This window comes from Calonectris borealis, chromosome 3, assembly GCF_964195595.1.
Source record: "Calonectris borealis chromosome 3, bCalBor7.hap1.2, whole genome shotgun sequence".
Taxonomy (NCBI): Eukaryota; Metazoa; Chordata; class Aves; order Procellariiformes; family Procellariidae; genus Calonectris; species Calonectris borealis.
The window spans coordinates 42,148,073-42,160,154 of record NC_134314.1 but is presented as its reverse complement, the minus strand read 5'-3'; the positions used below and the strand labels follow the sequence as shown (position 1 = coordinate 42,160,154).

The following is a 12,082-nucleotide window of genomic DNA, read 5'->3' as shown; positions in this document are numbered from 1 at the left end:
TGGATGTGTATACGTTTTATAAGACTAAAACATCTCGTCTTAATTGACTTTTCTGCAGCAGCATTCTTACTCCTGCCTAGTAACCAGCATTAGCCTTTTCTAAATTGGTTGAGTGACAGAGGTGTTTGCTGCTTTCTTTCAAGTTAATGGTCTTTAATCTTTATCCACTTCTTTGAAGAAGTAAAAAGCAAACACTTTCCTGCTGTTAGACGCAATGCCAATTCGCTTAATTAATTGGCATATAACGATGCATTCTAGTGTCACCAGCATCAGCACCACATAACTCAACTTTTTTTGTGTGTAACTTCTGGCAAAGCATCAAGAAGTTGAGGGGCTGGTCTGAACAACATCCAGTGAGGTAGCACCGAAGTGTCACTCTCTCACTGCTTTCTTCCTTAAGTGGAATGAAACAAAACAAAACTGAGCTGCCTAACAGAAAATGGCTATCAGGTATGAATGGTTCTAGATGAGAAGATAGGTCTGACTTGCCAGGCACGCAGCCCACACAGACAAAATAAGCTAGATATAAATAAATATCTCTTGCCAATTGCAACAGAAGTATTTAATTTTGATGAATCTAAGTAAATGACACTGTAGCTTGGAATTTTAAATGGTTTTCTTATCAAACAACACAAAAGGTGGCTGGAGAGGGGAGACGAGTTTTACCAGCCTGCATTCACCTTCTTGCCTCCCACTCCCTTCAGGTTTAAACTCTTCACTTAAATCTCTTGCAAGACTCATTAGCTTTATGGTACAGGCATGCATGTAATCAGTCTTATTTGTTTTTCCACATGATTCTCTAACAGTATGTTCTGAAAACCTAGGATCTTTGAAACATCTCCTACAATGTCATACTCTTTTTTTTCTTAGAAGAATTCTTAAAAAATGAGTTGCTAAACAGTGTGGTATAGTAGAAACAATAATTAAAGAAAATCTTTAGTCCATTCCTTTATTTGTAAATTGATTTCTGTTTTATAGGAAACTGCTCCGTTACAAACCTAGGGAGTAAAAGATGAGATAAGAAAATATGGCCATTATTTTTTTCTTAATGATGATTTTCTCAATGTTCTCAAATGGCTTTATACCTCCTGTCACTCTGTCAGGGAGGCTATGAAGCTCAAAAATGTACTTCACCAATGGAATTTTTAGGTGTTAAAGATCTGTTTGCTAATATTTTGTTCATTTGGCAAGGTTTTAAGAGAGAAAAACAGTTTGCATAAGGAAATGCATATTTATCTGTTCCAGTGAGCTGCAAGTTGTATTCATCCTATTCCTAGAATGCATTGTCTTAAAATTTGTGCACTTCTCTTAGAAAAAAATAATGTCTGGGTTGCACTACAAAGCATGTGAGACACTTTGTAAAAGGGTCAAGATACAGTATTGGTTCTTGTATTATGTGTGATCCACAAAGTTAGTAATTAGTTTTGTGATTGTAGGACCAGGTGAAGCAGAGCCAGAGATCCAGACTTTTGACTTGGAGGATGTTAATGACTCTACAACAGAAAAGCTACCAAAGGTGACTGAAGAGAAGCCAGAGAGAAACAAGGACTCGACCATACATACAGCCCATCAGTTTTTGATGGACACTCCCCAGGTATGATACCCAATGTGTCGTCTTAAAACTACAGTAGTAGAAACAGTCTGTTTTATTTGACCTGTGCTAGTGAAACTCTGTGAATGCAAACGTTTAGAATTACTTTCATTCAGACAACTCAATAGCTTGCTGTTCTTTAATAGCAGAATGAAAAGTATTACACAACCAATTGTTGTATATGCAGCTAAATGATTACTTTAAAATGACAAGTCCTCCCCATCCTTATGTGGGAAGGTCCCATCCTCACTCTTTTTTAAAAAAAAAAACCTTTTGTTTTTCTAACTGTCAAGAACTATTTTGCCCAGATGAATCTGCTGATCAAATGCTTTGGTAGAGTGGAAAGTGATGGGCAAGGGGATGTGGCCTGAAGATAAAAAAAGGGTTCACAGTGATCAGAGAGCTAGGCGTCAGTGACTTTAAAACACCATTATGGACAAAGAATTCATCTCAGTTAATTCATCACAATATATTACTTCCTCAAAAAATCTGATTGCAAGTATTATACAACCTTTGTGAGCCTTTCCTGAATGTCTCAATTCAAAAAATATTATCATAGCCTAGAAAATCCTACAGCATGTATGTAACACTCATAGTTACACAGAACTATGTAACACTCATAGTTTCCCAGTGCAAACTGTTAGATGTGAAAAAGCACATTTTATCATAAAGAGCTATGGCATAGAAGCAGTCGATGGTGGATAACCAGTTGATAAAGTAAGAATATTTTCAGTGTCTGTTTTTTAGAAGTATTGACCTTTCATAGTTATAATATTGTGTCCTGAGTACATACTTGGAGGGCGATATTTTACTGTTTCTATGCACAACGCGGAAAGGATTGTGTGCCAGCTATACCTGGTATTTCCATCTTAATGCCAAAGGTTGCAGCTCTTTGTAAGAAGGCTGCTGAATGCGAGAGTGTTCTCCTATTTTCAGAATAGTTAGGTGCCTTTTTTGTTGTTGGGGTTTTTGTTTTGTTTTGTTTTCCAATTGACATGCAACACCTGAAACAGGAGGGGGAGCTCTTGCAGCACCAGTTAAATAGGAAGGGAGAAACGGTGCTGGGGGAGAAGCGCAAGTTCTCACCTTTCAGCAAAAGGAAGAGGGAAGAAGCCCCCTCCACGTACATTCTTCCTCCCTTCCTTAAACCTGCAGTAGGTGACCAGAGGGACTGCTGCTGCTTCTTGAGGAATGAAAAGTTATTGGTGCTGTTGAGTTCGCATTCATAGGCTTATTTTCCTTAATTGATAAACGTGCAGGTTATGCAGACCATATACTAATGTTTGGCTAAACTATGGTTTTACAAGTCAGGAACAAAAGTTGTCACTGAAAGCACAATAAAAGTAAAAGAAGTGTAATAAAGCTTGGGTGTCCTTTAACAGAATGGTTTATCAAATAGTATTTGCTGGCAGGTAAAGAGGAAGATGTCATTCAGTTCTTTCAGTGGTTTGAATTAAGCTTTTAAAAAACTGTAATTAAATGAGGCATATTATATTTTGGAAGAGACTAGATAGCTAGTATTCAGTAGTTCGATCTCCATTATACTGTCATTAAATCTGGTGTTTGTCAACGTCATTTCACTGAATTATCTCAAAGTTCTGTATTTGATTATTTTCAGTGTCTGCATCATAGATGTTCCTAGCTTTGTTTCTGTGTTGATTGTGTCACAGATGCAGGTATTTGTGAGGAGGTATTATCGTTCCTGTACATGGAAGCTATTAAAAAAAATGGAGATTTAGAATCTTCATTTACGTTTTTTCAGGTATTTTTGTGTCTAAAAGAATAAGAACAATGCATTTTTACTTTTTTCTAGTTTACTATAGTTTAGGAATCACCAGATGTGTGAACTTATTTTTCTGTCTCATAAATTTCATAACTACACTTCTAGCACATCGTCAGAGATCCTGAAGAGCTAAGAAGGGAACTTGAAAGGCAATTGGAAGCTTGGCAGACACAGCAGTCTGGAACTCCAGATGAGGTTCGTGACCTCGTTTTAGTATAAAACTGTCATAAGAATTCTTCATTGCATTATTTCATCTTGTTTTACTGCTGAAGCATTGAGGAAACCAAGCAGGCTGGAATCTAAATACTCAAAATAGCATGATTTAGATGCTATTTTTGTTGTTATATTTAACTTATTCTGAAAAAAAATACATTATTCTTAAAGGAGGATGATGTTTCAGATCTTATTTTGAACGTGCTGTGTGCTATTTGCAGAAAGTTACTCTGCTGATAATGACTTCTAAAACTTGAATAGTTAGAAACGTTTTTCTCAGTCCTGCCAAGCTCCTTCTGTTTTGAGTTGTCACCTGCAGTTAAATGCTGGGCACCACTTTCACAAAATTATGATGGGACACAAGCTGTCTCCTTCAGTTGCAGTGGTGGAGTTTGAGCTAACCAACAGCAGAACCAGAATATGATACTTGCTCTGACTGTCCTAGTCATGAATTGTAAACCATATTTGGAAGTAATTCCTGAATGAAATTGCCAGTGTAGAGGCTTAACAATTTTGCTGAATTTTAATTAATGTAAATAATACTATTTTTGATGGCCGATAGAGAACCTAGCAGACTTTACAGCTTGCCTTGCTGGAATACCAACTATCAGATGCTGGCCATTACAAGATTTTTCCTAAATCAATAGCAATGCCAAAGTTGCTTTGTGTACTCCTAGAGGAATGGTCATTGCACACTGCAGCTTTGTAGAAGCAAGGAGCATGCCAAGTTGAATGCAAACTGTCATCTTTATAGAGTGCTCACAAGACACCCTCACAGTTCCAGCTGTTAGTTACCTACTGCCTCCCCCTTGGTACACTGAGGTTTGTTTTTTTCAGGCAGTGCTTCCCAAGTTTTTGGTTTTTTTTCATAATTCACTTTTATTTCTTTCTGTGATGTATGATGTTTTAGGAGAAGGAAGCAGCACAGTTGTGGCAGAGGTATTTAGTACTGACAGCTCCTCTATCACAGCAGCTTTGTGAACAGCTACGACTCATATTGGAACCCACTCAGGCAGCCAAATTGAAGTAAGTTGGGTCTTTTTGAGGCTTCTAGTGTCTTTAAACTCCTGGTTTTGGAGGGCTTTAACCTCTGCACAACGGCAGCTCGATGTTGTTGCTTTACAGCAATTATTCATGTTTGCAAATGCATTCATTATACTTTTGTATGGGAACACTAGATTATTTTATAAAATGCAAACGTGATGTAGTAGTAGGTATCCATCTTGAGGATATTGCCTCCTATTTTTTCTTCTGTGCAACAGGTGATCAAACCACCTTAAACCCATGAAGTGCTGTTGAGTCAAAGATTATGTTAAATGTCAAAATGTTCTACATTGTTTTTAACATTAAGTGATTTTTTTAAGAGATCTAGACTTGTTTCAAACTGGAGGAGTGTAAATTCAAGGTCTTCCTTCCATTTTAGGCACCTAGATTTAAGAACTTCTTTTAAAAACACTGAATATCCATTAAAAATGTGAGATTTTTTGATCTATACCTAAATACGAATATTAGAGCTACTCATTTGTTTTTATTATGTTTTACAAAATTTTGTTATTTTGCTGCATATGCCAGGATTTTCAGAATGAGGTATTTGCTGATAATCCCTGTCATTATGTCTTTTTCTTAACTTTCAGAGGAGACTACAGAACAGGGAAGAGATTGAACATGCGCAAAGTGATTCCATATATTGCCAGTCAGTTCCGAAAAGATAAGATCTGGTTGCGAAGGACCAAGCCCAGTAAACGACAGTACCAGATTTGCTTGGCTATTGATGATTCCTCTAGTATGATAGACAATCACTCTAAACAGGTAAAATAAACGTCTTGGAAGAAGTATGAAGAAACTACTCCTTGTTGATGAGTATGTCAACTGCTGGCTTGTTTCACACAGAACTGATGGCTGTTGGAAAGTCTGACTCTGGTGATTCCAGAACAGTTATTTTTCTGCTCCATGCGCTTGAACTCTTGTCACTTCATGCTTAAGAGATTTGTTATTAAAAGATCAGTGAAAGTTAGCTGAAAGGAGCTAACTTCTTCCACTGGAAAATTATTTTTTTGTAGCCTATAAAAGGCCAAAATTTGCTTAGCTATGCAGTTCATTGGAGGATTAAATATTAGTTCATCATAGCTCACTTGTAGGGTTTTTATTTATTAAAAACGTGTGTTTCCTTCTAAGTAGTTATTTCAGTGTTTATTTCATTAGCCTGCCTGAAGTGGTATCTCTAAATCAATCAGCTGAAGCCCTCAAGTAGTACTAGTGTATCTTTATTGCAATGACTATCTTGCATAACTATAAGAGGAAAAAAGATAGGAAGTCTCTTCATTTATTTTACTAGACAATGAAAAATAATTTCTTTAACATTCTTCATATTTAACACTGAGCTGTGAGTAAAACTTGCAATATCCTATTTTCTGATGTAACTTTTTTCTTTAATAGCTTGCATATGAATCCCTGGCAGTTATTGGAAATGCACTGACTCTTCTAGAAGTGGGACAAATTGCTGTGTGTAGGTGAGTTTATTTGAAATCTTGACTTTTCTTCAAGACTTCAGAGCAGAATGTAAGTACCTGTTTCACACTCTAACTTTTTCTTCTTTCCTAAAGCTTTGGAGAGACTGTTCAGCTGCTGCACCCATTCCACGAACAGTTCAGTGACCAGTCAGGGACACGGATACTGCGTCTTTGCAAATTTCAGCAGAAGAAAACAAAAATAGCCCAGGTACACAAGAATCCCTCTAGGGCAACAGGTTTGCAAATCTTTTCCAGACAAGACATGAGCAGCTTCATGGTTTCACGATCACTTTGTAATGTTTAGTGGTGGTTTGTATTTGAGAGTGGGATAGCTGGTGAGATAACAAAGAGATAGGATGGTCACAATTTTGTAATAGTTCTGATGTACGCCACTTTTAAGCATTCATCTTTCTCTGTTTGTATTGGGTCTTAAACAGTATTTTGGGTACAAGCTATTGGGTCCCCCAATGCCAAATCACATCAAAATTTGCGGGAGTTTAGAAAGTTTTCATGCTATAGATTCTGCTGTAGTAGTAGGAGGAAGAGCTTTGTGTGTTTCTCAGGCTGTAAGTTTGTCAGACTTGACGGATTCCTGAAGAAAGTAACTTTCTGTAGTAATACTTCCTGGACAGCTGCAAAGCGTTCTTCTTTTAGGAAGGCTTTTGCAGTCTTTCCTTTCCAGACTTGAATAAGATCTTCCGTTAATATTAAATGGAAAAGGAGGGGACCCAAATAGCTCAACAGTAATCTTATAAACGCCAAAACTGAGAGGACTTGACAGTTGATGTCCTTAATTTTAATGGGGAATATGTAACTAGATGCTTCTGTTGCAAGTTGAAGCCAAAGAAGTTCAATCTAGAAATAGGATGTATATTTTTAATGATGCCATTAATCACTTGAACAATTTACTGAGGTTTTGATGGCATTGTTAGCATTGGAAAAATTTTAAATTCAGATTGAAGGCTTTTCTGAAGATTCTCTAGTTCGAAAATACTTACTAATTTGAAGCAGGAGTTAGTATAGGAAAATGCCAAGGACTGTATCTGTGTAGGTAGTCAGACTAAACTACCTTGGCATTTAAAATACAGAAATGTGTTCTTTAAAAATGTTACCATTATTAAGTTTATTATTTTATGATGCGATAACTTAATCTTCTTATTTGTTTCCTCTGCAGTTTCTAGAATCATCAGCAAATATGTTTGCTGCAGCACAGCAGTTGTCTCAAAATATTAATCCGGGTGAGCTTTTTTTTTGTTACTATGCTTGTTGCCGTGGCAGCAGAATGCTCACTACAGTCCCGAAGCAATATCCTGCCAGAAAGACTCCTAGCACTGAGACATCACTTGCAGTAGGGCTTTGGGTTTTGCTTTGTCAAAAGGAATGTTTGGTTGAAATTTAGCTCAAAACCCAAAAGACACCTAACTTCCTATTTGTCAATAATTCACTGAAATTTTGTTTAAGGCTTTTTAAAAAGGCACGCCTTACCTGCCTCCCTTTACATCATGTTTCCAGATTGTGTTTAAGGCCTAGACACTGCCTGCTTTAGAGCATTTAGCCTGCTTTAGGTCCAGCTTCCTAGTGACCTTGACTCCCTAGACACTTCTGCTCTTGCTTGAGAGCCTGATTTCTCTAGGTATTCAGAAGCACACTGTTCTGAGGAGGATAAGTGTTTGCCTCCTACCTGCCTTTCACTGTGGTGCAAGTTTAGGTCATGAGCTGCTTGAATTTCCCAGAAAAGCTGGAAGGCTTGTTACCTCACGGCTGACCCATAGTTAGCCTAAAAGGCTGCTTTGTGCTAGTTAAAAGCTTGTCATGGTGGCACCCATATTTTAAAAAAGTTCTTGTTAACGTACTCCAAGAAACGGACAATCTGGGATTTATAATCCACAGCTGCTTTTCCACAGGCTGTCGGAATATTCTGAGGGGGGGAGCAGCATCCAGTCCTGTTGAATTAGGCTGGGATGCAGCAGCAGCAATCAGGGAGCAGCAATCATCTCCCCAAAATCAGAGAGCTAGCAAGAGAAAAGGCAGTAGGATACATCACCCCTTTTTGTAAAAAGACCAAGCCCTGCCACATTTAGGGCCTGTCTGCAGAAAAGGAGGAAGCGTTCTGTATCCCTCCCTAGCCATTATGTTGTGGGGGGCGGGCAAGAGAGAGGTGCTTGTGTTCCCGACTGTAATTACTGTTATTTCCCTTGTAATTAAAAGACGATAGATACATAACTTACTTAGAATGTCCCTTTAGAGGGATATATCTCTGGCTCTGGGGGCAACGTGGGTCAAGTAACACGTCTCCAGAAAATGGTTGCTGCTGAGGAACCCAGCATCTGTGCTGTGTATGTTTCAGAAGGTTTACTTCAGACTAGCTCGTCTGGTCCCGAGGGCTGAATGCCCTGTAGTAGTTAGACCGCCTTGATTGTGCCTCTGGAGCCTGTCTTCTGGTTTAGTTTCCTCCAAAAATAACCCAAGATTGCTCTCTGATGGAAGCCAAGCCTGTTGAAGTGGGGACAACAGGGAAACATGTTTCAAAAGCACAGTTGTAGTCCAAAGTGAAGTGCTAATACAGATGCACCCATAGGTACCTGCTTCTGGAAGAATAGATTTGGACTCTCGATTTCATTGCAGCAGCTCTGCTGCTCTACTGAGGTTGTGATTTAGTGGCTGGACTCTTATAATTCAGCCAGTATTTAACTCCTAGGCACTTACAAGCATGAAAGACAAGGACCTGGCATGAAACACCATGGCTCAATTCATTAGGTATTTTCCATGCCTTTCCTCCTTAATTATGGTACAGATGGACTGGGGTTTTTTTTCCCCAGTTATTGTCAATGGTATCACACAGTGGGAAAAACGGTCTTTCTTGACCCAATCGTAACTGCAGCTTAATGTTAGTTCACAGAATTCTATTTGATAAAGACTTAATTTCATTAGGAATACTCTGAGGGTTTTTCCATTATACCCACAGGACTAACAACAAAATATTCTGTTTGCCTTTTAAATGGATTACCCTAACTTACTGGAATTTAAAATGTTCTTTGTGCTCAGAAACAGCGCAGCTGCTTTTGATTGTATCTGATGGAAGAGGCCTTTTCTTGGAAGGCAAGGAACGAGTGACAGCAGCAGTTCAAGCAGCTCAGAATGCCAATATCTTTGTTATTTTCGTAGTGTTGGACAATCCTAATTCCCGGGTAAGTAAATGAACAAGGGAGAAGTATTCAAGTGCAGTGAATGAGAAACACAAATCTTTTTCTTGTCTTTTGTAGTGCTTTATAGATATCTTATCTTTTGCAAAGGTCGAAGATATTTAGCCCAGTTTCAGTTTTTCACAATGTCTATCAGATTTTCTACGATTTCTCCCTACTGTGATGCTTATCCTCTTTTGTATTTAAAAAAAAATTCGGCTTCCATGCCACAGAAAGTCTAAGTAAGAACTCCTGTCTTCAAATGTAATGGTAGTAGATTTTGGCCACCGGAGAAGTAGCTGACAGGCTGACAAATTCAAAGTTTGAGAAATGCTTTGTTCATCTCAATTTTGATTCAAATTGATCATTTCTGACAGCAGTCTCCATTTGATATGGCAGCTGGAGTCAATATGAGATTAAACATTAGACAGAAGGAGTATATGAGAGTTATTTAGTACCTGAATTGGGAAAGCTGGGTACTGTATTTGGTAGCTGTGAAAGAAAACTGTTAGATTTCCTTGGCTGGGAAGGTGAAATATCCAGGAGATTTTTCAGGGAGACTCTGTAGTGTGCAGTAAGTGAGTAAACTTAAGCCTTACTTTGAATTAGGTGAAGACTAATTTTGTAGTTCACGTTTTCTTCCTGTATCTTTATTTTTCCATACAAAACTGATCTGCTATATTTATTGTTGGAAAATTAACAGTTCTTTTGCTGACAAACTATTATAAGGTTCTGATGAAACCTAGCTATAATGTCAAACGAAAATTCTGGGCAGTGAAATCTGTTTTGAATAAGCTTTATTAATTTTCTGAGCTGCTACACTGAGCAACTAAGAAGTTACTTTACAAGAAGCACAGCTGGAGTTTAATCTGATTTTTGTCTTTGTAGTATTTATTGAAATATTATAAAATAATTTGCTAAGAATCATGCTGTATTAGATCACTGCACAAATGCAAGTTGAACTCTTAGCCCTAAAGAGCTTACAGATGACAGTATGCCAAAAAGGCATCAAATGTATAAATAAAACTCAAGCGATAACAGTAAACTCAAATCATAAAATACTAAGGAAAGACAGGATTTATTTATAGAACTTGGTATTGCAGAAGCTTAAGCTTAGTCTCTTCTAGCCTAGAATTTGTTGATTAGAGCACTTTTATCTAAAAGGGCAAAAGCATTTAACTGCTTTGTGTTCAGCTTTTTATTTCATTTACCATTGAACACTTTTGGCTTTTAATCTTAAAACTCTCTATGAACTTTTAATTTAACAGAGGAGGAATTATAAGATTTTGAAAAATAGGATAAATAATATCAGAGGCCTGTAAAAGATGCATGTGGTTTAGTAGCCTATCAATTCTTTTTTACAGGATTCCATTTTGGACATTAAAGTACCTATATTCAAAGGACCTGGAGAATTGCCTGAAATCAGATCTTACATGGAAGAATTCCCATTCCCATTCTATATGATCCTTAGAGATGTGAACGCGCTTCCAGAAACTCTCAGTGATGCACTCAGACAGTGGTTTGAACTGGTGACTGCCTCAGACACTTTGTAGACTTTGTAGACAAAGTCAATACTCCGTTGCTGCTAAACCGCTGAAATACATGAAACGGCATTTCACCGGAGAGCTCGTAAGGCCTCTTCCTAACTAGGATTAACGTGCGGGAGCTGCCCCCTGGCAGTCAGACTGCCTAAGAACAAAATGGCTTAGGTGCGTTCTCCCACATTTGTCAGGGGAGAATTATGCAATGGTGAGACTGCCGTCTTCTTTCATTGCCTATTCCCACAAATAACGTAAAACTTTCTTCAACATCTCTTGTAATAACTTATTACTTTTTAAAAAAATGCATTTATAATGTTCACAGAGGTAAAATTATTCCTACCACTGTCTATTGCAATAAGGAAAACCAGTCTTGCTTCTGGGAAGGCATTTCTGCATTAGAACTTCAGGCGTCTTGCAAAAAAGCATTCTTTAGCTTCACCCATGTGGCTGGTACCTCTTTGGGAAGGAGGGGGGGAGCAGGGGAAGCAGATGGTTTTAAACAACCAAAAAAATAAGTACTTTACTACTTGAAACTATTCTGCAGTTAAACACATCCTATTTAATTATTGCTGATTTTTGTCTGACAATATCGACAGGGAGTTTTATGAATAATGCCATATGATCATCCCTATATTATCAGTTTACACTGTGAAGTTTGCCCCTCTGTCCAAGGCAGACATTGAGGACCTTCCATTAATCCGATGTCTTAGAGCATGGACATGATTTTTCATTGCAAAAGCTATGCATCTTATATTGTCTGTACTAATAAAAAGAGGTACCACTGTTTTTAATTACGATGTCTGTTCTTTCAGTTGATCAAAGCTTGAATAAATTAACCAAATTTGCCACATGGAAATGCTCTAGCAGTGCACAAATATGGATTTTCATATGAAAATGTATTGTGGTTTATGTAACTTCAACACCTATCCTCCTTTTATGAGGATATGCCAGCAGAGAGTTTTGATTAGGGGTCCAGTCTTTTGACTTCTCTCAATGAAAATCCAAAGGAAACTTTGTTTGAATGCCCCTGGTCTAAACTCTCTTTGGAGATTTTCTTTGTGTACAAGAATTGAAGGTGTCTCATTCTAAGCGTGGTGCAGGAATTGCACCAGAAAATGGCTGGAAATGTGGGTGTATTCCCAAAGATGTGATCGTTCTCTTTGGCTTCTAGATAGAAAAACCTTCCTTGAAGTATTGCTGTAGCTGTTCAGACATGCAGCAGTGGCAAGACCCAGAGGCGTGAAATGGCCCAGCAAGGCTGT

At 37.9% G+C, this 12,082-nt stretch overlaps 1 protein-coding gene across 7 annotated transcripts in view; it reads left to right on the top strand.

Annotated features, from left to right (window-relative positions):
* MDN1 (midasin AAA ATPase 1) overlaps positions 1–11,611 on the top strand; it is a 107,271-nt gene extending 95,660 nt beyond the window's left edge. For 5 of the 7 annotated variants that reach the window (XM_075145470.1, XM_075145471.1, XM_075145469.1 and 2 more), the window contains 9 exons: positions 1,437–1,594; positions 3,480–3,569; positions 4,498–4,613; positions 5,222–5,396; positions 6,024–6,097; positions 6,191–6,305; positions 7,272–7,335; positions 9,143–9,285; positions 10,644–11,611. In XM_075145470.1, coding sequence (XP_075001571.1) covers positions 1,437–1,594; positions 3,480–3,569; positions 4,498–4,613; positions 5,222–5,396; positions 6,024–6,097; positions 6,191–6,305; positions 7,272–7,335; positions 9,143–9,285; positions 10,644–10,832 — 1,124 coding nt within the window. In that variant the 3' untranslated portion in view covers positions 10,833–11,611. Of the gene's footprint in view, positions 1–258; positions 446–1,436; positions 1,595–3,479; positions 3,570–4,497; positions 4,614–5,221; positions 5,397–6,023; positions 6,098–6,190; positions 6,306–7,271; positions 7,336–9,142; positions 9,286–10,643 lie in introns of those variants that run through there. The other 2 variants (XM_075145472.1, XM_075145473.1) reach the window with 2 other exon arrangements.
* Positions 11,612–12,082: the final 471 nt, after the last annotated feature.